The following is a 26,327-nucleotide window of genomic DNA, read 5'->3' on the forward strand; positions in this document are numbered from 1 at the left end:
ATATTGATTTTATTCTTTGGTATAATCTAAAGCTATTTTTACTTACTTTTTGTTCCAAAAATTAGCTGAACTTGGACCATTAAGAGCTCTTTCAGATCTCTTGTGACTCTTGCCCCCTCCTTATTTTCTGCATTACACAATGTTTCAGTTACGTCTTGTATTTCCTCTGCCTCAGTCCTAGAATCAGCCATTTCCCTAATGGACTATTTTCAATATGAGCAGTTGTGTAAATGGTGATGCCATTTACTGAAATAGAATAGCCTGAAGGAGGAGGAAACTTGTAATTTCTCTTGTGCACCCCCCCACCCCACCCCCTGCCTCTTCCTTCATTCAATATAGATGGCAGTTGAGGAAAGTAGAGTATCTTTTTCTGAAAACTTTTGCTATAAAATGAAACAGAGAAATGGGGTAATAATGGTGAAATGGAGAGGTCACCTAAGGGAAAACAATTTAGTTTTTTCAAGAGAACTTATGTCACATTTGCATACATATGGGAACAATCCAGAAAAATGGATGTGGGAGAGAAAGGGTATAATTGAAGTAGTAAAATTCTGGGTTAATGAAAGGAAACGGAAACTATGGCTCCAGATTGGGGATTGACCTTAGACAGGATAGAGAAGTTCCTCAGTTATAATAGGACTGAAGGCAGACAATAGAGATACAAATATCAAGAGTTTAAAGGATGTAGTGGAAGGAAATGGAGGAAATTGAATTGTGGTTCTTTCAATTTTCTTAGAAGCAATGTCATAAACTGAGAGTAAGGAGGTGGGAAGGAATGTGGGAGGACTGAAGAATCAAAGGTGCCCTTTTGAGTGGTATTATAGAATCAAAGCATGAATTAACGAGGGAAATAGGGTAAATTGCCAGATATTACTGGGGACCCACATGAAGTCTGTGGTCATATATTCAAAGTTATGCCAATAACCCAATATTCTGCACTATCGCTACTGACATTTATTTGTTCAGCACCTAAAGGCAAGTTCATAGCAGGAAGAAAGCTGAGTTTAGCCAGGTGTTCTTGTTTCATGTTTTCTTTTTAATTTTTTGGTTACAGTAGTTTGAAGGAAAGAGAGGGCAAGGATTAGCTGAGTATAGGTGCACATGAGAGGCTACCATGATGAGTCTTTCTTTTCTTTTTTTTTTTTTAAATGTTTTTATTAGTGCTTATACTTATACATAATGGCGACGTTTAACTTTACCTAATCATACATGCACAGAATATAATGTGCTCCATTGCAGTCCCAACTGTTTCTTTTTCTGTCTTCCTCCCTACTTCCTTCCTACCGTTCCTCTTCCTCTACTCAACTGACCTTACCATCTATTTATTTTTTATAATTGCTGCTTTATAAATATGCATAAAGGTGAGATTGTGTTATGTTCATATATGTACATAGCATAACTTGCTCAATTTCATTTTGCAATTCCTCCTTTTTCCAGTACTTCCTGCCTCCCCCTAATCACCTTCCTTGACTCCTCTGATCTACCTTGTGTTTTTCTGGAATCCACCCCCCACCTTTTCCCCTTATTTTGCTCTAGCTTCTGCATATGAGAGAAAACATTTGACCTTTGTTTCTGAGTCTGGCTTATTTCACTTAGTATGAATTTCTCTGTCCTACCTAAGGTCAATCACTAATTTTGAGCCATAGTTTCCATTTCCTCTCACTAATCCAGGCTTTTACTACTTCAATTATACCCTCTTCAGTTCTATCTCTTTACCAGAAAATGCCATAATTTCATTCTTATTTATGGCCGAGTTAAAACTCCATTGTGTGTGTGTGTGTGTGTGTGTGTGTGTGTGTGTGTATACATACTACATTTTCTTTATCTTCTCATCTGTTGATGGTCACCTGGGTTGGTAATATCTTTCCAATAATTTATAGTTTTCTGGAGGAATCATCTACTTTTTTAGGTTTTAAATTTTTATTTAAATTGTCATCTAGATTATCTTCCCATGCCTTTGAATTTACATTTAAAAATTTTAGAGAATTGTTTGCACACTTCAGCACTGATGATTGAATGGAAGAGTCTCATGTTGATCAATTTTTTTATGACTTTTGTGTTTACTGAAATAGAATGACTAAATGTTATCGTTTTTTAAGAAACATTTTTGTCATGTGCTACAGATTTTTATATTTCAGCACAGGTTTTTAAAAAATGGAAATTCATTTTTGTCATTTGATAAATGAATGGATTAAAATCTGCATATGTTTTTGATGACCATAGTTCAGCATTGTGTGAAGGTTCAAAATCGGAGTGGTATTCTTAAAGGATAAAAGTAAATAGAATCATCATGACTGTCACTGGGTTTTTTTTTTTTTTTCTTTTCTTAAAAAGATAGGGTCAAACTTTACATGGCGGATTGGCCTCTTCTGCTAGATTCCTTCTTCCTACATCCTTTGCTTCTGTCAGGAAGCTGTCCCTTAGAGTACACAAGGCTTTTGCTGGCTGCAGGCATATTAATTAAGCAATGCTGTATCTGAGATGCAGTTGTACATAAATTGAACTATTACACTGAATTTACAAGATTTGTTGTCACTTTGAAAACACCAGACCTCTACTTGTGTTCACAGACCAATATTCCCTTTTGAAATATTTATACTGTGATGTGAGGCAGACAGCAGAAGTTGTCCACTTAATGTTCTCAAATTTTGTGATTCTGGGAAAAATGTATATTTTCAATATCCCAGTATTTGCGAGAAAGTTTAAAAGGTAGAAATAACATAAGAACATTTCAAAAAGTTATATATCCTTAGAACTAAACACTGAATTGCCTATTGAAATAATATATTATAGTTCAGGCAAGGCTATCACTGGCATATGACCTTCAGTGACCTTAGTGCTAGCTAACTTGGCTACTGATTGAAACATGACAACAAGAGCTTTGTGCCCCACTGACCTACTAAAGGTGCCCTTCAGAGATAATGTTGAAAAGCATGGGAGAGTGCCTTGACCCTTCCCACTCTAGGTGACTTCTGGAATTTGTAGGATAACATGCACTGATACTCATGGGCAACTAGAAAAGTGAGGGATCTGGGACAGGAGAGGTAGACCTTTCTCCTTCTCTCTGCAGGATGACAATTTTGAGGAGTTTTCGTGAATCAAGAGCTGGTTCTCAGAGACTTTCTCAGCAGAGCCTCAAATACTAGAAAAGACCAGATGTAAATCATTAGTGTGAGGTGCAGATTTCTAATTGATGGCCTAGGTTTATGTTCATTTTATTTTTCATAGGATGCATAATTGACACCTGACAAGGATTCTTTAGTAAGCCTAACAAAGCCTTGCAAAGACATGGGACACATTTACATAAGTATACATATTGCCAGATTTCTACAAGTTTTAGCCTTCTCAAATATTTTTCATTGTACCTTGGATGGTTACAGTCATCCTCAGTTTGGTCCCAGATGTCATTTATCACTGCTTAGCCCACTCACAGGAGAAAGAGCCCACTCATGTTTGATAAAAGACAATGCTGCACCATCCAACTGTTCTTTATTACCTCATAAAGACAGGATTCCAGCAAAATGGCAGCTCACACTAATCTCGTGTAGATCACCACTGATGTGCCCAGAGGGCTTGCAAAGGAAGAGCAGCAGCCCCTAATCATCCTGAGGTGTATTTTCAGGGATGATTTCTCTGCAGAATTGCCTGAGAGTGAGTGTTGTAGAAATCTTAGCAGCACAGCTCTAAATATTCTCTCCTGCTCATCTGTGAACATACACTGACTTACAGAGTCTCACACAGCCAAGGTCCTCAATTCTTAGCCACTGGGAAAAAGGTGCTAAAATTGGAATGGTTTCTCACATCTACTACTATGCATTTTGCACAGAGCTGGAATTGATCCCAGATCTCCAATACTTAGACCATTGTACCAAATGTGATTTGTTTTTCCAGAGACCTCCTTCTTTTGTGGTGGACTCTCGGCTTGTGGCTCTACTGTCTCAGAGTCAGTCCTGTTCATAAGGTTTATTTTTACTTACTTGACCTTCAAACAGGTTGCAGTTTGAGTCCCCTTTTTTGCATAGATAAGGGCACTCTGTCTACATTACATACTAATTGCTGGTATGTAGATTTAGATCACTAGATTTCACTTTACTTTTGCTTTTCTAAATGTAATAATACCTTAAATGCCAAAAGAATGTCTTTTAATTGTTTATAAAATACAATTATGTTTTTTATTTAAATCTTAATAATTGATATGCAAAAATAATTTCTTCATGTGGACTAAGCTACACATCACAAATAGAGTTAATTTTCTTATAAAATAAGGAGCTTGAATAAGATAGCATTTCCCTAATGTTTTATAGAAAAAAAGTTTTAGTTTTTTTAAGTGAAATTTCAATAGGTAAAAATGATAATACAGAATTCATTGTTTCTTTTTCTTTTCTTTTTTTTTTTTTTTTTTTGTGGTACTGGGGGTTGAACCCAGGGCCTTGTGCTTAAAAGGGAGCTGTATCTCTAGCTTCCAGAATTCATTTTTATTAATAAGAAAATTTAAGTGGAAATTATGAATGAAATTTATAGACATATTCTACTCAGTATCCAATTTACTTTATTAGTTTGCTTTAGTTACAAATAATTTATATATATATATATATATATATATAATATATATATATATATATATATATATATATATTTTATTTACCTTTTAGTTTTCGGCAGACACAACATCTTTGTTTGTATGTGGTGCTGAGGATCGAACCTGGGCTGCACCCATGCCAGGGGAGCACACTACCGCTTGTGCCACATCCCCAGCCCCACAAATAATTTTTTAAGTTTATATTCAATGGACATATTTTGAAGATTGTTAGTACACTAGTTTTGTGGTAGGCTTTTAATTGTTCGATGTGCAGTCTTAGGATATTTGTCTTTACCAAAGAAAACTCAGAAATTTATGGTCTGAAATATTCCTTAAAATGATTGCAAGGCTGATTCAAGTGATTTCTTCAACGGTCTCCAGTGTGCCATCATTTAAGTTTGAAATGCTCTCAGTGGAATTTTAAGATATTTAAAATTATACTTTAAGTTAAATTTTGAATCCATCTTTCTGACCTTAAGTTCTGCTGAATCTGGGGTTCCTCAGAACCAAGCTGGACTTAATAACCTTTCCTAACTCTGTAATTATAAGGACTGCTTGATATTTCTATGCTATTTTTGCAAATATCATTGATATTCAAGTTTGTCCCAAATCTTTATCTCAGAATATCCATCCATGTAGATATTCATAAAGTTTAGAAAAAAAGAGGGCCCTGGAGACATAATTTTCCTGAGATAATTTTTCTCTTAACGATTTTTGACACTTTTTTGTTTGTTCATATGATCAGTGTAAGTTGCTTGCTTAGGGTAGTTCTTCATTCATTAGCACATGTGATATTTCTACTCTAGCTAGTGTCATTGTGATTATTGATGGTTCAGATCTGCCTACTACTAAAAAACAATAAATTACACTTCACAAGTTTCTCTACATCATTTCCAAGGTACTACCTCATTTTCTACATTTTTATATGGACATAATATTTATCTTAACATTTAAGAGTGGAAGATTAATTAATGACCTAGAAAGGGTGATTATACTTTAGTTTGGTAAATAAAATATATATCATTACTGTGAGGATGTTGTCATCTCTTCAGATTGTTGCACTAATCATTTTAAATTGTGTCATTGTAATTTTTAAAAAAGATTGTGTAAATATATATGTACTGAAAGTATGTTTTGTTCTGTTTAAAAACCTAAGTTATTTTAAAAGCTGTAAACTTTTACATTGATTTAGAATTCAATAGCTTTTCTTAAATAAACAAAAAATAGCATACTCATCATGATTTTCATCAGTAATCAAAACCTATAACATTTTGTTTGGTTTTCTTAATTTTTATCAGATATGAATCTTCTAGAGTCTAGAAATTGTTTAAATCTAAAGTGTAAGTTATTAGAAATTTACTAACTTCTTCTAAGAAGAATTTTTGCTCTACTCTAAATTATGTAAAATATGAATCACCATTTCTATAGTAAATTAAACTTTACTTATATTCCAAGATAAGTATGTAAAATTTCTATTTTCACCTTGTAGTCAGCTTTACTCTTTGAAAATATAACCTTTTGTAACACTGAGGCATGTTTTCCTTTTTAAGGAAAAAATAAGGAGATATCAACAGACTGAAAGAATGTTTCCAGAGGCATAGAGTCTTCCGGGAAACACTGGAGTTCATGAGATCTGAAGGTTAGCAATTTATGCATTATTACTGCCATGCTTTTTAAAGTTTGGATATATAAATGTGTAATTGTTTCACGAGTTGTTGATGCTAATGTGTACTTAGATTTAAGGGAAATGTTCTTACCAAAAATAGATGTTTTTAACAAAATTTTCTTGATCTTTGCAAATATATTCATACAAGAAATGGACTCTTTAGTTACATTAGTTATGGCTGAAAAAAATATTGTCTTAATAGAAAACTACTGGTTATTAGAATTTGCTTCACTTTTAAAGGATATCACTATGAGCATAAAATAGATATTAGGCATTACTATAGATTTTTCTTTCTTATAATGTTTTTCTGTTAAAGAATGTACACCTAACTAGTGAATTTGTCATTCCTTTTGTATTTTTGGCTATAATGTACACACATGTGCACATATAATTCAGGATAGCTGATCAGCAATCCTTTCAACAGTCTTTGAACCCCAGTATTCTTTAGTTTGGAAAATGTGTCTTCTATAAAATGTCAGTTAATTTGAATAAGTAAGGATCTTGGGTATCTGGTCTAAGTTGTTTAAAGTTATAAGACTAGAAGAGAAAAAATAAGTAGACCCATTATTAAACAGCTTATATTAACAACTAGTATAAAATATTTATTTAGAATTTATAATTACAGTATAGGTTAAAATGGTTCATTCTTATATATAGCTTTAAGAAATGGATGGTTTCTGGTTATTTATGTCATGATAACCAAAGTCATGTGTTTATAAATTTAAATAAAAAAGTATTGGTAATCTTTTATTTTTATTTGTTCAGGCTTAACTTTAATCTCTGTTTTTTTTTCCCCTCATTCACCCAGGAGTTTTTTCATTTATTTAGTATGTACTATATATAAGGCTGTGGAGTAAATGTTTGGGTTGTTTCAAAATGAATACGATATAGTTCCTATTGTCAAAAAGTGCCCAGTGACTATGATACCCAGAAATTAATTTGGTTATTAACTCAAGCAATGCATAATTAAAAAGAAAAATTAGATTTTGAAAAGTCTTGTAATGCATTCTAAAATCAAATGGAAATTTTGGGGGCATTATTTTGATGTTCACATATGTATTTTTTAAGCCTAGAAAACAGTTTATCCCAATGAGAAGTTTGCTCCATTAAAACCCACCAGTGACTTTTTATTAAAGTGGTTCCTCAAGTGCAGCACAAGTAAGGGATAAAAGATTCTAAGAAAGAAACGTGTCTCTTTTGCTACAATTACAAATTTAACATTGTGGAAAACAGTTGTGCAAACAACTATGAAAATAACAAAGAAAGATAGAGCTGCTTGTTTGTTCTTTTTTTTTTAATCCTAGTATATTCAATTTCTTTATAAGCTCAGCAGAGAATTAAATAATTTCCCCAATGACCCAGAAAGACTTGTAGGTTTGAAAGGGACTGAATGCTATAACCTCCTAAGGGATCAAATGCAAATAGTAGCTGTGATAGTAAAGAGATTGGAAATGAAGTGAGAGCTGAGATTCTGCTTGAAATGAAATTGGTCACCATTGTGTTTCTCAAGAGAGTATTTTTTTTTTAAGGTGATGCCTTATGATGTTAAAGTAAGTCAAGTAATTGAAAGAAGTAAAGTTCTTTTAATGAAAAGTCAGTGAGGACATTCCATGCCTAATTGTGCCATTAGACAAGTAGTTTAATTCACTTACATAACATCCATAGGCATTTAGTAAATATGTATCAAGTGCCTACTATGTGTATGGGCAACAGTGGGCAAGAGGGAAAGCAATGAGTAAAGTTCACCAAGTGCCTTTGTAGAAATTACATGCTGCTGGCAGGTTGTAAGTAATTAAAAAAGAAACCCAAAAAACCAACAGATATTATGTTTGATGGTTCTAAGTGTCATGAGAAAAAGATAAAAAGAAAGGAAATACTGAGTGTAAAAACAGGTGGGACTTTAAGAGCAGCCAAATGACTTAGTAGTACGTAATTTATATATAAGAAATAGATATCGCTTGTCCATACAATGCCAACTAAAAACAAACATGAGGAAATACAACACCTGATGGCAAATTTCCTAAATCATCATTAGTTAAGACATATATTGTTAATGCATGTAAAATAAGTAGTATGTGTCTTCCTCAAGTTCACCAGAAAAATATTATTTTTAAAAATGACAGTCTATTTACTCCATGTATTCAAAGCATCATATTATTTGAAATAAAGAAGTATACAGTGGAACACAGATTGCCTGTTTACTTATGAAAGGGGTAAAGACTATACCTATTTACTTTGTATAAAGGGCAATCAACCAATTCTTTTTCTTTTTCTTTTTTGGCCATGCAGAGGATGGAAACCAGGGCTCATACGTGGTAAGCAAAAACGGTACAAAATTTGAGCCATCATTCCAGCCTGATCCTTTTTTTTTTTTTTTTGGTACTGGGGATTGAACTCAGGGGCACTCAACCACTGAGCCATATCCCCAGCCTGATACTATATTTTATTATTTAGAGACAGAGTCTTAACTGAGTTGCTTAGCACCTCACTGTTACTGAGGCTGGCTTTGAACTCATGATCCTCCTGGCTCAGCCTCCCAAGCTGCTGGAATTACAGGCTCATTCCACTGCGCTCAGCTCTGATCCATTTTTTAAAAAATTAAATAAAATATTAATATCTTAAAGTGGGTAAGTGTCTTTATGCCAATAAATACAGATAGTTCTAGAAGGCAGAATATAATTTTTTGTGCTTTAATCATCAGTATTTTTATCATTTTTAGATAAGCACTGAGAATCAGTATTGAAAATAGAAGGAAATCATTTAAATACCACCTCATTCACATAATATCATAATTTTAAAAAGGGATATTGGTCTCCCTATGTGAGTTTCCTTTATTAGAATACATATATAGAGAGTTGAAAATTAAAATAAATCAGTGTATTTGAGATCATCAACAAATGAGTCATCAGAACTCTTTTAATGGCAATTTAGTTGGAACTTCCTTTGTTTGGTACTGAGCATAGGAATGTTGAGGTTGTTTAAGGCCCCAATATACCTGCCCACTTCTGTGATTCATCTAAACTGTAGATGAACCTATGATGAAAATTGACATTCTCTTAAAAGTCATTCAAACTTAACTTTTCTGGATAGTGCTGAAAGGTTTAGTGAATTTTGTGTGAAGAAAAAGTACGTCAGTTTATTTCATTAAAGATAAATTGAGCCAGTTTCAGTGGTGCACGCCTATAATTCCAACCCCCATATTCCCAGCGACTCAGGAGGCTGAGACAGGAGGATCCAGAGTTCAAAGCCAGCCTCAGCAAAAGCAAGGCACTAAGCAACTCAATGAGACCCTGTCTCTAAATCAAATACAAAATAGGGCTGGGGATGTGGCTCAGTGGTCGAGTGCCCCTGAGTTCAATCCCAGTACTTTTCCTCTCCAAAAAAAGATAAATTGGCCATCCAAATATCAAAACAATATTTGGATTTAGAAATCTCATAACCTATTAACTATTGCAATTCCTTCTGTCTTCCAAAAGCCTAGTATATCACCTAGAGGAAAGATGGGTGCAGTATTTGTGTGTTTTTTAAAAAATGTGTTAAAAAAGTGTTAAAATAAAGGTCATTAAGTATATCGGCAGCATCTTCAGACAAAGCAGAAAGCATCGGTTGCATGTTGTATTGTATAAAGAATTAATGGCCAGTTTTGTGAGGTTGATCACAAAGGGGAGACTGATGATGTCTGTCCAAGAAAACCAAAAGAAAAGGAAAAACAGAGGCTGGTAGAAGTTACCAGGAAGAGACTTCTCCTGTAATGTTATTGTGTTCATAGTTTCCTTCCAAACCAGTATTAATCTTGGCTGCATTCATCTGGACACTTCAATGTAAAAAAAAACTGAAACTTTTATTTAAGGATAACTGCAATGTGACTGTTCAAAAGCAGATGCTTTCCCCTTAAATTCCTTTGATTTCATCCTCCCCAAATTTGCTTTACAGATTTGCTGACCCTGGAATCATTTTCAGATTTGTTTCACTAATCCAGTCCCCCATGGATGTTTTGAAATAACAATTCTTCTTGCAAACTTCCCCCCACCACATACTTCTTCGAATCTGGTATCAACTGGCATTTCCCCACTTTGAGTGATTCTTCCTTAAGTAGTGCCCCATCTGCCAGTAGTGCCCTACCCTCCAGTTGTAACAACCACAGGTATTCTATTCTCCAAACATTGAAGAATGTTCTTCAAACATTGCCCACCTCCCCTGGAATCAAAATTACCCTAAGTTAAAAAGTGCTGACCAAACCCTACTGTCTACAACCTCAGGAAACTTCCCCACTGAATCAGACACAAAACCTTCCCGTCCCCTCTAGCACCTTATTCTCAATTATTCTCAGCAGAGACACTTTAAATACTAGCTTGACCTGTTTAAATGAAAAATACCCCTATGTGACCATCTCTAAACTTCTGATTTCTTTCTATTTGTATGTGCCTGGATTCTTATCTGAAATGTATCTTATGAAATAAGAAAACTGAATATAAATAAATGGAGAAATGAGGGTAAAGAAGAAATAAGGCAAATTTTAAGATTAACAGTGAAGTTTCAGACCTAACTGCTTTTTCTTAGAGTTCAATGAAACATCTAGGGCCTTTGATCTTTCCATATTCTAAGTCTCCCTTGGGATTTTTGCATAGATACCAGCTGTCTGCTCTTTACTACTACTGTACAGTTTGTTCTTTCTTACATAGTATATGTGACCTTGAATCCAACTAGGGTGAAACTTCTCTTAATAATACCCAAGCTCTTGGGACAGGAGCACATTATACCACTTCTCAGATTTATGTTTTTGTTTTTTAAATCTGATTTAGCCCCTCAATAGCATTCACCAATCCTTTCATTCTGACTCTGGTCAGCCACTATTTCAAAAGTTGATCGCCCACTCAAGCCATGCAATCTCTTCCCTTTGCTCTGGGTGCACCTGCTATTTTAACAAGAAAATTGAGGCCATTGTGTGGAAACTATTTGTGAATCCTTGCAATTCCCTCCAGCATCAAATAGCTACATCTATAAACATTCTTCCTTTTTTCCCTCCAATCTCCAAGAAAGATCAGGGTCCTTCCTACTATTCAGGCAAAGCCTGTGTTTGATTTGATTCCCTCTTACTGAAGCTGAGACCTTTTGCCATTAATCATCTCCTTTTGTCCTTTATCTTCACCTTCTTCCTCTCTGCTGATTCTTTCTCTTCAGGCTATGTAAGTTCTTCCCAAAAAAGTAAATCAACAAACAAAACCGAACTGATCTCTCCTTTACTTTGTCTCACTACCACTACCATCCAATTTCTCTCCTCCCCATCTTGATTCAAACTTATTATCTCCAGTTTCTAAGAATCACTCACTCCTCAGCACAGTGTGATCTGATTCTTAACCCCATTAACAGAGCATGCTCTCTCTAAAGGCACTGATGACCTGCAGCCCTTATCTTGACTGGCTCTCCCAGGGGTATTTGATACTGTTAACTACATTTTTTTTCTTTCTTTCTTTTTTTTTCTTTTTACTTCCTGGGTTTTTTGCTACAAACCTCCTTCTTACTTTCTCTCACATCTTGCAGACCTTTGTGTACAGACCATTTTACAGATTCTTCTTTCTCATTTTTTCCTTCCAGAAAGTCAAGAATCACAAACTTAAAGCTAGTACATGGATATAGGTAATATAAATGAGTTAAATTAGCTAATGGAAAATAATAATCACTGCACAGGGCAAAGAACATACTCACAAAAGTTCTTGACATTTAACTCCTACTCAAACGATGATGCTCCCTGATGTCCAGCCTCAGCTTATTGCTTTCCTCGTTCCCTGCCTTCCCCATCAAGCAAAGCTAGACTTAGGACTTTATGAATGGCATAGATGACTCCAACCCTCTTCTTTGGTTAAATTACAGAATTACATGTAATAGTTACACATCTACAGGTATCAATGCCTAAAAAGGACACGAGCACACAAGAATCATCAGAGCTATGAAATAGAATAAAGAGTTCCGTATTATATAATCATGAGTTATTGAGCTAGGCCTCCAAGTTTATTCAAATACCCAAGTATACATAATAAGTTTGTGTCTGATAAAGAAGACATTTAGCATAAAGGAATGGACTGGGGCTTAGTGAATAAGTGGCTCTAGAACAATTCTTTCATTACTTGGGGATTCTGTGATCCATATTGCCTAGGATAATTTTAAAGTAACTTTTAATTAAAGATTTAAAATATTATTTAAAATTCTCCTTAAAGCTTACAGGCATGCAAGTGACTTTTGCCTGGGAAAGCATTTAAGCAATTTAAGAAAGTAAAGAAGGATGAAATGTCATTTATTCACTTTAAAACTTAAAAACAATAAAATTACTCCTCTTGATATATGGTTCTGTGAGATTTGACAGTTGTTTCGAGTCATGTACCTTTACTACCATCAAAAGACAGGATAGGGCTGGGGATGTGGCTCAGTGGTAGAGCGCTTGCCTAGCATGCAAGAGGCACTGAGTTTGATCCCCAGCACCACATAAAAATAAAATAAAGGCATGTGTCCATCTACAAAAGGAGGGAAAAAAAAAAAAAGACAGGATAGTTATATCACCCTCTATATTCTTGGGAACAATCCCTTGTCAGTTTCTTCCCACTTGGATCCCAGGCTACAAATCTATTTTAGGGGACAAGGACTCTTGGTTTGCCTTTCCTGGAATGTCATATCAATGGAAACAAAGAATTTAGTCTTGTCTCTGGCCTCTTTCATTAATATAAAGCATTTGAGACTCATTCATGCTGTTGTTTGTATCAGTAGTTTGTTACTTATTGTTGCTAACTAGTACTCCATTGTATAGATGTACCACAGTTTGTTTATCCACTCAACCACTTAAGTACATTTGAGTTATTATTTAGTTTTTTGGAATTTTGAGTAAAGCTGCTGAAAACATCTATGTAGAAATTGTTGGGAAACCTAAGTTTTCATTTATCTTGAGCAAATATTCTAAAAGAATTGTAACATGGCAAGTAAGCCACTGCAGAATTGTTTTCCACAATGGCTCATACCATCCTACTTTTCCATGAGCAGTGAACAAGCATTCCCATTGCTCTATGTGTTCACCACCAGTTGCTATGGTAAGCTATAATTTATTTTATTTTAGACATTTTAATTAACAGTATGGCTTTATCTTACGTGTCCTCAACGAATGGTGATATTGAACATTTTTACTTATGGATATTTACCATCTGCATATCTCTTTTGTGAAGTGTTTAAATATTTTGTTCAAATTTTATTAGGCTGTTAAGTTTTGAGATTATTATTATTTTTTAAAAAAATATATATATTTTTAGTTGTGGATGGACACAATACCTTTATTTATTTATTTTTATGTGGTACTGAGGATTGAACTCAGTGCTTCACACGTGCTAGGTGAAGCGCTCTACCACTGAGCCACAATCCTAGCCCCGAGTTTTGAGATTGTTTTTCAACAAACATTCCAGAAAAAAAGCCTTTTGAAAAATACACAATTTGCAAACATTTTCTCTTTTTCCATGGTTCTTGTTTTTCATTTTCTTGACCTTGTTTTTTATAGAGTGTTTTTAACTTTGATTTAGTTACATTTACTAATTTTTTTTTCCTTTAGATTATGGTTTTGATGACATATCTGTAAGTTCTTTGCCTAACCCAAGGTCATATTTTCAATTATATTTTCTTCTTATTTTATGTTTTATATTTATGCATATGATACATTTTGAGTTATTTCTTATATAAGGTAAAAGTTTGAGGTTCATTACTTTGCCTACAAATATCTAAATGTTCTATCATCATCTGTTAAAACAATTATCATTTCTGCACCAAAATGCCTTGAGATCCTTCTCCAAAATTTTAATTATCTATGTGTGGATATATCTCTGGCTTCTCCATTTTATTCCTTTTCTCATTATTGCACTATTTGATTAGTATAGTTCTATAGTAAATCTTGAAATCAGATAGCATTTTTTTTATAGAATTGCTTTAATAGTCTAATTCCTTTGCTTTGCCCTGAAATTTTAGAGTCAGATTGTTGAAATCTATTTAAAAAATTCTGCTGGGATTTTGATTATAAAATTCAATTATATGTACTGGAGAATATTCTGAATTTAATTTGAAAAAGATAAGACATTTGAAAAAGAATTCACTGCATATAAAAATATTTGTGGTATAAATGGCCAATATTAAAACAGTTATTAGATTAGATATCATTTTTAAAAATATGAATGTCATCAGGATAATTGTCAAGACCTTGTATGAACATTTCATAAAACATGCCCTAATGATCTTAAAACTTAAAAAATAAAAGGTTCAACATAACTGGTAATCAGGCATTCAGTGTATAATGGTCACATAAGCATATAAAATGTTCTTACTTTCTATAGCTTCTGATCATGCTGCTATATCAGTACATGCTAATGGTATGCAGGTAAGGGAAGCACACACACACACACACACAAAAAAATGAGAAGGATCCACCTCTGTGTGTAGGTAGGGAGTTCCAAAGAAGAGGGACTAGAAAGATACTCAGTGGGTACTGTACACCATCCATCCATGGACATGAACCATCCTCAGTAGCATGCACAACTATGCCAAATGAGTGGAGAAGGAATCTGTAGGAAGTTTTAGAACGCTTATCTTAAAAGCTCAGTTATATCTGTCAATACTTTCAATTACTAATATCATAAAAGATCAGAAGTTTAAACTAGAAAGAATTCCACTAAAATAACTTTAATTATTATGTAGTAAATGATTCCTATTTTTAATAAAGATATAGTTTTCTATAACAGAAAAAAGAAATGCAAGAAAAAATGTAAAAAATATCACCTTTACATTTTGTATAGGACAAATGAATATACAAATGCATAAAAAATATAAGCTACGTGTTTCTTTTTTTTTTAAAGAGAGAGTGAAAGAGGAGAGAGAGAGAGAGAGAGAGAGAGAGAGAGAGAGAGAGAATTTTTTTAATATTTATTATTTTTTAGTTCTCGGCGGACACAACATCTTTGTTGGTATGTGGTGCTGAGGATCGAACCCGGGCCTCGCGCATGCCAGGCGAGCGCACTACTGCTTGAGCCACATCCCCAGCCCAAGCTACGTGTTTCAGTGTTGTTTTTATGGCAGAATTGAAAGTTTATGGGTAAATATAATAATGAGATGATTGGAAAGGATTTAGTTTTTTAAAATCTCCATGAACATGATGAATTTAATATCTTCTCTTGAGCTTGGTGTGGTGGCGTTGATCTATAATCCCAGTGACTCAGGAGGCTGAGACTGGAGGATCACAAGTCTGAGGCCAGTGTGGACTACTTAGCAAGACTCTGCCTCAAAATAGAATAAAAAGGGGCTAGGGATGTAGTTCCATGGTACAGTGCTTGCATAGCATGAGTGAGACCCTGGTATCTCCAGTACCTAAAAAAGAAGAATCCTCTCTTGAATTTTTTTTTTTATTTGTACAATACAATAGACCTTTCCCAGCTATATCTTTACTTTAATCAGAGCTGATGATAATTTAGTTGTTCATTGAATTTTCTAACATCAGGATGAAAATAAGGATTCAAAAATTTTTGTTACTTTTGGACAATTATGTCCTACTCTAAGGCATATATTTCCTGAAACAATGTTATATTTACCTCAGTCATGTCTAATCTTTAAGAATCAAAAGAAATGAATATATAGTATGAGAGACTTCCTACTAAAATATATCTAAAATTAATAAAACATTAAAGGATACCTAAAATAATCTCTTTTTTTTTCTCCTAGATAAGTTCTTTTTTTTTTTGCCTAAATTATTTTTTCAAAAGAGGGCAATATATGTTGAATGTATTTTAAGAAACTATCTTCAGCACAGTTTTGATTTTCAATTGTCAATGTTATATAACTTTTTCTTTTCCATCCAGAAGAGATGTTGTATTTGACTTTTCTGTTAAATATAAATTAAAAGAGTTGAGAAAAGGCTATTTTATGCTTTGTTTTATTTTTTTAGATCTCTAAAAACATGGTATTCATAGTTGTAAATGCAAAAGCATTATTTAAAAAAAAACATACTGACTCATTTAACTCTCTTTTCTAATTGTCACCACTGTCTCATACAAAGGAAGTCAGGATTCTGTTGTGAAATCCTTTCTCCCATTCACATTGTACCCATGGGAATTTCTTACTTAGCCATCTCTCTTTGACAATCTCACAAGGCTAAAGGGCAAAACGAACTGCTAAGAGAGGCCAAGCTGCTTCGTGCTCATATCTGTGCTCTGTGTTGAAACTTCCAGAGGTTTATTGATGCAGTGGGACTAGAAAAATGAGAGCAGAAGCAATTTTCTCCATGGCCTTCACCCTTCCTCACAGACTACAAGATAACCACTGTTATCAAAAGGACACAAGAATTTTCCTTTTCTGTTTTTTTTGTCAAGCAAAAATAATGGCTTTCTTTTTGCTCCTCAAGGATGTTTTACTAGGTTAAATATAAATCTCAGCAGGATATTTCTTACGTTAGGACAAGTAGCATATTTCCATTTCTTTTCCTCTATCACTGATATATGAATAATAAAACTATTAATAAATCCTATGGTTAAATTTAAAGTCTTATACCAAGTTGATAAGTGTTGGACATAAGTCAGTGTGTAATATGTGCATGTAAGAAAATGTCACAGGGATTCCCATTAACAAGCACAATTAACATGTGCTTGAAAGAAAAAATTAAAGAGTTAAAAAATTGTTTTATAAATGAGTAAAATATAGAACAATATATTTCACAGTTTTCAGCGTTATCTGTTTAAAGAAGGTTTGTGTTCATAATATCAGTATAACATAAATGGAAGTCAGTGCAAGAGAGAAGGAATTGTTCTCATTACGGTAAATTTTGAAAAAAATGAAAAGAAAATATGGTAAAAATAATATGTATATAATAGGAGTCATTATCTCACAACAAGTTGTATTTCTTTCTCTAATAAACAGAGTTCTGAGCTTCATAAAATCAAAACTAGGGCGGGGGATATATGTATCTCAGTGGCAAACTTGTCCACCCATGTATTGGGCTCTGGGTTTGATTCCCAGCACACACACACACACACACACACACACACACACACACACACACACACGAATGAATGAATGAATGCTTAGTATATTCCATTACAACCAGCGCTGGAAATTGGCAGCTTGAGAACTGATGATACATTTTGTTTGGTACTCAAAAGTTTTCATTATTTCAAATTAAATTTGCTTCATTTCTCCTACTTCCCATTTTCTTACTCTGTGTTAATACACATATTCTGTTATCTGTCTGGCCCTGAAGTCATCTGAGTTTGTGATCTCTGCTTCAGAAAGTTGTTATTGAATGATTTTAAAAACAGTGAAAAATATAGAATTTTTTCTTATATATTACTGGTAGACATGAAAATTATATACAATATTTTTAAGGTTCTTTATCAATGTTTATGCAAACATTAATTCTCTTGAGTTTTTTTAATCTCCCTAGTTATTCTGCAGAAAGACTCATGTGAGTCCCTAAAGGTTGTTCACTGAATTTGAAGCTTCCCAAATACCTACTGATAAGATGTTGATTTAATAAATTATTAACATTCATATAGTAGAATATAATATAGCTTCTGTAAAATAATAAGGGAGTTGTAATATATACTGACATGGAAAGAGGTCAAGTAAATATTAGATTTTTAAAAGAAGTAAAATATTTTCATGCTTCTATAAATGATAATTTCATATTATTAAAATAATTCATTAGTGGATTAATAATGTATCCCAGACTTGTATGGTGATTACGGTTGATAGGGTGGGATTATGATGGGTGTCCTGTATTCTAAACTAATATTCTCATAACATCAAAATTATTAAAAAAAAAACCTTAAATACAATCTTCTGAAACAAAAGTCCTCAGATAAGAAACCATGGATATATGTATATATCCATATCCATACATACCTGAGACTTTTGTACTGATATAGTAAGAATAATATAGACAAAATGGTAAACACTCACATTTACCAGTTTTTTTTTCTTTTTTGTTTTCTTTTTTAAGTGAAGAAGACATATGTTTAGAGATAAAGGTAAAATACTAAATCTGGTTGTTTGTTAGGAAGAAGGAAAACCTAAATATTGAACTAAATGCTTTTTATAGACATTGAATAGAATACACTTAAAGCTTCATGGAAGGTTATACGCCGAGGACCAGGTGTATTCTAAATGCATTAGCTATCTCTTCTTTTGGCTAACATCATAAAAATCTGTAATGACCTGTTTTGGAAGGAAAGCAAAACCATATTCCTTCTGCTGTTGAGAAGAAAACCTTGTCTTCTTAGCCTTAATCACGAAGTACTCAGTGGGTTGCAAAATAAGCTTGGCAAAGTTTAGATGCCCTGTCCTTGTAAACCATTTGGTCTGCAAATGGACAGATGATATACAAGATGGCCTTCCTGTCATCCAGGAGGGGATCAAGAATGAGGCGAGCCTGTATGCACGGAAAGGAATTTGTGTGCTAGCCTTGGAAATTTTTATGTCTAGTCTGATCACAGTGACAGGTTTATTGCCATGATGAGAGAGAATAAAAACCTCTCTGGTCTAGGGAGGAACTTGGAAATGAAGAAGGGATCACAGTCTGGAAAATAAGTCCATGGTTTGGGCCATTGTCATCATTATCAATAGTGAACATATATTGAGAACCTACTAGATGAAAGGCACTGAATTAAGTGCAGTAAGGCTGAAGTTATAAAATCCACATGAGAAGCTGACAGAGCGAGATATATATATATATATATATATATTGACAGTTGATTTATTGGTACATTTAATCATTCCAGGCATTACCAGAACTGGTTAAGATTTGGATGTTCCTGTTTCCAATGAAACTATGGCTCTCCTTTCCTTAGAAATTTCTAAGGAAGAAATTTGTAAAATCATCTTCCTTCATCTATAGATAGATCCCTGGTTGTACTTTTTTTGGGGGGAGGGAAGGGTGGTACTAGGGATCGAACTCAGGGGCACTCATCCACTGAGCTACATTTCCAGCCCTATTTTGTATTTAGAGATAGTGTCTCACTGAATTGATTAGCGCCTTGCTTTTTTGGAGGCTGGCTTTGAACTCCTGATCTTCCTGTCTCAACCTCCCAAGCTGCTGGGATTATAGGTGTACCCCATTGTGCCTGGCTCTGGTTCTACTTTGAAATAATTTCCTTAGGTAAAACAAGAGAGATAAAGTCCTGTCAAGTTATCGATTCTAGGATATAGGTATATTTCTATGCCACTTAATATGCTTCCAAAATTCATTTTAATTTAATTCAATCAAACATATCATCCCAAAGTTTCTAAGTCTTTGTCAGTTTAGATATAATACTGTCTTGGTTTGTGTGTCAAATGGTAGTAGTTCTGTTGTTGCTTTGGTTGTTATTGTAGTGTTAGTTCAAGATGGGTAGCCTCAGATTCATTTGACCTCAAATTATTCTTCCTTTTCTATTTGTTATTAATCATGCTTAAATAAGTTTCTTCTTATCTTATTTTTTTCACTTCTTCCATACAACTTGATATGGACTAAGCCTTTAATAATATTTTTCATAAATCTCAACTGTGTATGGTTTGATACAACCTGGCCTGTCAACTAACATGCCAATAACCAACAACGACCACGTGAAAACCACACCTTATTATTTCAAGTATTGGTGCTATCAGGTAAAAAATAAATAACGACAGTTTAAGATTTATATATTTTCATGGGTGTTTATTTACTTCACCTTTATGAAATTACTCTTCGAATTTCCATAGAGCATGTTAAACATGAGTCAAGCACTCTCACTCAATACAGTGAACAGAAAATTTCATAAGATTTCCTGAGCTTTGACTCTGCCATGAAGACACACTTCTGGCAGAATGTGCTCATCCTTTCAAAAGTAATATTCAGTAATAACCTGCTGTAGGTAATTTCTTCATGTATGCCAGATATTCAGTTATTGAACACATTAAATGTTATATTGCAGGAGAACAAGATTTCAAAATTGCTGAAATTTATATCTACAATTAAATAGATGAATAAATGAGTTAATATTACAATTATATTAATTAAGATCTGTTATATGATGATATGTCGCACTGGGTTCAACCACTGTGTCCATACTGTATGATATATATGGTATTCCCAAAAGGATAATGGAAGACAGGATATATAAAATTTATACCAGAAACTCTTGTTTCCCTTTCTTCTCCCATTCTGAATGGACTCTCCAAAAGAACTACCAACAGCAGTCCATATCTTTATGTTATTGTATCATTCTATTGTCTCTATCGTCCAGGAAAGAAAATAAATCACTTCTTTCAATATCAGGAGAGAGAAAGATGGTGAATAACATACTCTACTATTACTTACACATTCAACTCCATGCTCTTTTTCTCACTGTTTGTGCCACAGTGAGAAAACAAGGGTGAAACAAGCTCTATATTGAGTGCTGGTGGGTTCACAGATACTCTCATGGTGAATACTGTGTTTTAGAGATTTACTGATAATGTTACATAGAGAGTGAGCCTCAGGGGACTCTGAGGCCCTTAATCCCAGGAATGATACCTTACATTTTACAAATGGAAATATCCTTGCATCCTAAATATATATGGAATGATATTTATCAGCTCTACCGTATCAATGTCATATTACAAGTATGAATATATTTATTATCACTTCAGGTCAGTTTTTAAAATGTAAATGGGAGGAAAAACTTATTACTGCTTTTAAATTGATTTGTTATGAATTTTCAGCAGCTGTTCAGAATGTAATAGCTCCTTTCAAGGAGATTAAATTTAAAAAAAATTCTTGATGGTACTTCAAAGAAGTATCATTAGATTGTTCACCTAGAACTTCCTTTTCTTAAAGTTTCCCCTCTTTTTTTTTGTCTTTTTCTTTTCTCCACATATGCCTTTCTATTTTCTTCTTATTGATCTCAGAGTTTCTTTGCCTCACCTTAATTAAATTTATGATCTAGAGCTGTTGTTTGTCATGCAATTTTCTTTTCAATTTGTTCAACTCAGAAACATGTAGTGTCAACCGTGAGTGAAGGCACTGAAAATCCTAAGGAGAGAAAGCTCCTGAGTGACACCTTTAAACTTTTTCCTTTGACTACTGGGGGTGGATGAGAAAAGTAAAATCAGCATTTACCTTTAATTAATGAGCAAGAATCGTTGCTCCTCAGCAAAATCTTTTATTCCGTACTATAAAAAAGTCTTATACATATGAATACCCCTGAGAGAAATCTAGTTAAGTCAGCTCTGCATTTCTGATTCATAAGGTATTTTGCTTAATTTCTTTTATTATAATTATTACATACCATCCTGTCTCTAATGAAGCTATTTTCCTAAACCAGGAGAAGAAAGGTGGGACAGACCACCTTGAAGCTCTGGAATTCTAATTTCCAGTGGCATCTCCATTACTCTCTGCATTCTTCTTTGAAGATTGTATCTGCTGCCTCCACTATCCCATATTCTTCCTGAAGTAGGTATTTATATGTTCTTTGCCACTCACCCACTGTCCTCACTTCTTTTCTGTCTCCCATAATTCTTGGAGAAGATAGGACACGTCTAGTCTTTCCTTACTCCTATGAGCCAAAAGAACCAATAGGAGGAATTGCTACTCAAACGAATCATTGTTTTCAATGGCATCCTCCTGAGCCCCTTGCCTTGACATTTCTACCATTTTTTTCCATAGTCTTTGTCAGGGACAGAAATATATATTTTATTCTCTTGCTTTCAGTTGAAGTCCCTCCTATCCTCCTTAACTAAAAAATAATTAAATCATTGTCTTGCCACTGAGTCTTGACATATTTTCTGGAATGTGACAATATATTTTTAGGGATACACTACTCATGTATGAGGGATCTTGCTTCTGTTATAAAGGATCTTGCACCATGAAGATTAGGTATTTTGCCACTGTTGAGTACCCATTGTAGCCAATTTTCAACCAGCAAAAACTATATTTAAAACAGTATTAACCTTTATTGCTATCATTTATTACTTCAGAATCATAACAAATATTATTATGTGTGTTGATTACCACATTTTGTAAAGAAAGACTCTTAGTGATGAAATACAGGAAGTATGAACCATCATGGGTAGTAGGTTGAGAATGTATGGTATTATTTAGACAACCAAGGCAGGCTTAAGATTTTCTTTGAGTCTTGTCCTTTTTCTTTAAAATTCTTGCAACTCTTTGCATTCAAGTTCATGATTTATTAATGTTTATTATAATACAAGATGATGTTTTGAATACTTAAAGCATTCTCTCTGAGTATTTTCAGTAAAGCTGACAGATCAATATGCACTGTTTTTACTCTGTGGTTTCATTGGAAGTCCATTATGCCTCCCTTGATAGAGCAGAAGGAATAGATAAGAGTTTGCCTGTTCCTTAACTCTGCCCAGCTAGGACACTGAATTTTCATGGTTAACATATTTGATTTTCTTCATAGTCATATATATATATATATACTTACTTTCCTCTCACCTCTAAATGAGCAGACATTTTACCTAATGTCATATAAAAGCCTCACCTATTTTGTCTAACATTTTCCCCTTAATGCTTATGTATTTTAAACAGTTTTGTACAGTTCCTTGTGGATGCATTTGATTTAGAACTCCAAGAAGACTTTGGTTTGTTTTATATTTTACAATGTGACTTGCACAACCAATATTTTAAAAAATGTTCACTAAATAAACTTTGGTGATTTTTAAAAATTTCAACTGCTGTCTTTATCTGATTTTTTCCCCCAGTACTGGGAGTCAAACCACAGAGCCTTGTGTGTAGTAGGCAAATGCTCCAACACTGAGCTACATCCCTTAGCTCTTATAATGTTTCTATGTGAATTAATGTGGCTTTATATTTGCACTTCCAATGATTGCTTGGCAGAGATATGGTTAGCAATAAGAAAAAAATAGGAAGAAATAATAATAACCATTGCTGGAATATAAGTGATCGAGGTGGGAGACACAACTCAGTGGTAGATCATGTGCCTACACAATGCCCTAGATTTAATCCCCACCTCCATCCCTCCAAAGTATAAAATTAAAAAAAAAATTAATCCTATGCCTGAGCTCTTTTTATTTTCATGTGATAAAATTCTTAGCTAAAAATGCCTGTCAGTGTTATACTGAAGCAAATTGTAAGAATCTGGAGGTGTTGGAAACCAGAATAAATCTAAAGATGATGCCTAATCCTCAATTTGAGAGTCTGAGGGATTATCAGGGTTACAAATAATGAGCCTATCCATCCAAAGGATGAAATGCCGGAAGTGATCCACTTGTAGTCTATCCTTTTTAAAGCAACACATTACAACACCTTACAGGCCAAACCTCTAACCTGTTACTGTTCCTGGACAGCAGAGTGCATTGTCTCATTAAAGCAAGGGCTTGGCAGGCAACCAGTTCTCCTTTCTTTGCTCCAAAATGCACTGAATAGGCTGTTGAACTTGTTTATATTATTTACTTCAGTGGCTTGCCTTGGCAAATTACTCCCTGTCTTTATTGTTAAATTCAGTGTACTAGTAGTGTTTTAATTTTAGTCTGTAGCCCAGTGTTTAACATTTCCACTAGTGTAAATAGCACTAGATTGAGTTCATATTCTTTCTGAGACCTAGGCTGATCAAGTTTTTCTCATTCCATGAAAGTCTTTTACCCTAATAATTTGAACATCTTTATTTTTGCTTTTTAAATTTTCTTAATTCAATGGGAAGCATAATGAATACCTGTGACCTTGGCTTCTGCTCCACTGCCCAGTAGGGCAGACTCTTCCCTGATTCTTTGGAAGGCCTCACTGTGAAGTCCCTTCCCTTTTCACTTTCTGCAAGGTAAGTTCTGGGGTTTCCTGCAGACTCTTTCCCTGTGTTCTGCAGCACACCTCATTGATATCTCCAGTCTTCCTGCAGGAGTTCTTTGTTTTCTCCAGAAATCCCTGCTGGCTTGTCCCTGTAGGAATCTTGCTACAATCTGAATTACCTATTAGTCTAAATCTTTGAAGCCTGAACTCTAGATTTTCCTGACCTAAAGGAAGAACTCAGCCACATGGCCCTGACTGAAAGATATCATCCATTTTTCTATGGTTTGTAGTTTATTGGTCCTTTTATGTTTATCTATAATATAGTTTTAGGGTGATTTGTATAAGTTGTGCATCTAGAACTAACATCATGGGAATATCTTGTATATATTTATAAAAATCAAATATTTTTATATGACAGTGTTTTCTCTGAAAAGAAAAGTTTCTGAAGAAAACGTTACATTATAATATCTTATTGCCCTACTGCTTGCATTTGGAGTCAATAGTCTTTTTGTATGTGTGTGTGTGTTTTTTAAAGTTGTTGATGGACCTTTATTTTTATTTATTTATATATGGTACTGAGGATCTAACCCAGTGCCTCACATATGCAAGGCAAGAACTCTACCACTGAGCTACAACCCCAGTCTGAGTGTCGTCTTAAATATTTTTAAATGTCTATGTAATTATATGTATAATATCTAACAATTACATATAATAATGTAATTTATAAAATATAGAATAATTAACCATGAGTAACAATAGAAATATGTAATAATTATGTATAACATACTGTGTGATGTATTTTATTATTATATATAGTAATTGCATTTATTTATGCACTGTGATATTTCATTAAACATACAAGTTTAATGATTGGATGGAGTTAGTGTTTTGCCTGCTATCAATCAACCTTCTTTACTTGAATATCTTTCTGGAGGTTCAGTTACTGTATAGAGTTCAAATTCTAGCTCATCCCCTCCCTAGTGTTCTGGCTGTCTCTCCAGTCAGTCCTGATAATGTCTACAGAATCATATCCTCCACACCAGATGGATTTTTCAGACAGCAAGGAATGGTTCTTTTTCTTACTGTATACCTCATATATTGGGGATTATAGAAGTTTATAGAGGAAAGATTCTTTTACTTCTTTCACTGACTTTCACACAGTTTTTAGAATTCTGGATCTGAGTGGCTCCTGAGCACTTTGGACACTGCCCTATAGGACACTGAGTGTCCTAAGTCATCTGTCTTGTCTTTAGCCTCTTTAAGAGGACCTGAAATGGCAGGTCTTCCTACTACATAATGGGCATATTAACTTAATGCTTTATACCTACACCTTATAGCACAGGGGGGCATCTAGCCCAGGGGATACATGCAAAGGTGAATTAGATCATGTCTGCTTGTAGAGACACAAATCTAGATGCAGTGTTTCCTCAACTGTTTTGTTGCCCTTTAGCAACTCATTTGCCTCTCGGTACATGGTGTCATAGTCTAAGCAGTGGATCCATATTTCATATTATATGCTCTAGGATGGAACAAGTCCCCAAACACCTCAATTTAGGGTGAGTGTTCATACTTGCTATGGAAGTAGGGTATAGAGTTAAGATTCCTTTCTACATATTTTATATTTTTGAAGTATTTTTGTCAGAAAAAAACAAAATCACATAGGAAGAGGACAAAATTATTATCATATCAGTGAGGAAACAGACTTTGTGTAGACAAGCAATTTGTCCAAATTATGAACCAGCTCTGGAACTGAAATTCTCTATTTATCACAGTGGTATTCACATTGTCAGTGTCCAACCACAGATATCTCAAGCTGGGAGCAGTGATTAGAATTTCCAAATGTTGCTTTTTAAATTGCCCATTCCATTCCAAAGTCTTTGATATTTCATCCTAACACCCCTCTTGAAAGTTAGTTTGCCTAACACAAAACAATACCGATGCTATTGTTCAGTGCAAGAGAATGGCACAAGAGAAGGCAAAAGTGTTGAGAATCAAGTCTTTGAGAATTAGATAAGGGTTTCTGTAGAAAACTACCCATCCATGGAATTTTGGCTCTCATGAATCTCTTAAAACTTACTACTTGGTATGTATTCTTTCTTTCAGCACTGGTGAAGAAGAGTACATATGTGTGTTTAGTACATGTTTTTACAAACGTATAATAGTCAAACAAAAACACTCAAACAATTCATAATGTAACATTAAAAGCTTTTTAAGATATAAGTATATTTTGAACTTTTCCCATATCAGCAAAATGTTTAATGACTTCATAACTTTAATATCTGCATAATATTACACTGTCTGGATATATACAATTA

The 26,327-nt window shown here is 34.0% G+C and overlaps 1 protein-coding gene across 3 annotated transcripts in view; it reads left to right on the forward strand.

Moving 5' to 3' along the window:
- The window catches only part of Csrnp3 (cysteine and serine rich nuclear protein 3), a 187,465-nt gene that overhangs the window by 32,546 nt on the left and 128,592 nt on the right, over positions 1-26,327 (forward strand). For 2 of the 3 annotated variants that reach the window (XM_078017517.1, XM_078017516.1), the window contains one exon: positions 6,130-6,218. In XM_078017517.1, the coding sequence (XP_077873643.1) occupies positions 6,206-6,218 (13 nt within the window). In that variant the 5' untranslated portion in view covers positions 6,130-6,205. Of the gene's footprint in view, positions 1-6,129; positions 6,219-8,534; positions 8,561-26,327 lie in introns of all 3 variants that reach the window. The other variant, XM_078017518.1, reaches the window with a different exon arrangement.

Source organism: Ictidomys tridecemlineatus, chromosome 7 (genome assembly GCF_052094955.1).
Source record: "Ictidomys tridecemlineatus isolate mIctTri1 chromosome 7, mIctTri1.hap1, whole genome shotgun sequence".
Taxonomy (NCBI): domain Eukaryota; kingdom Metazoa; phylum Chordata; class Mammalia; order Rodentia; family Sciuridae; genus Ictidomys; species Ictidomys tridecemlineatus.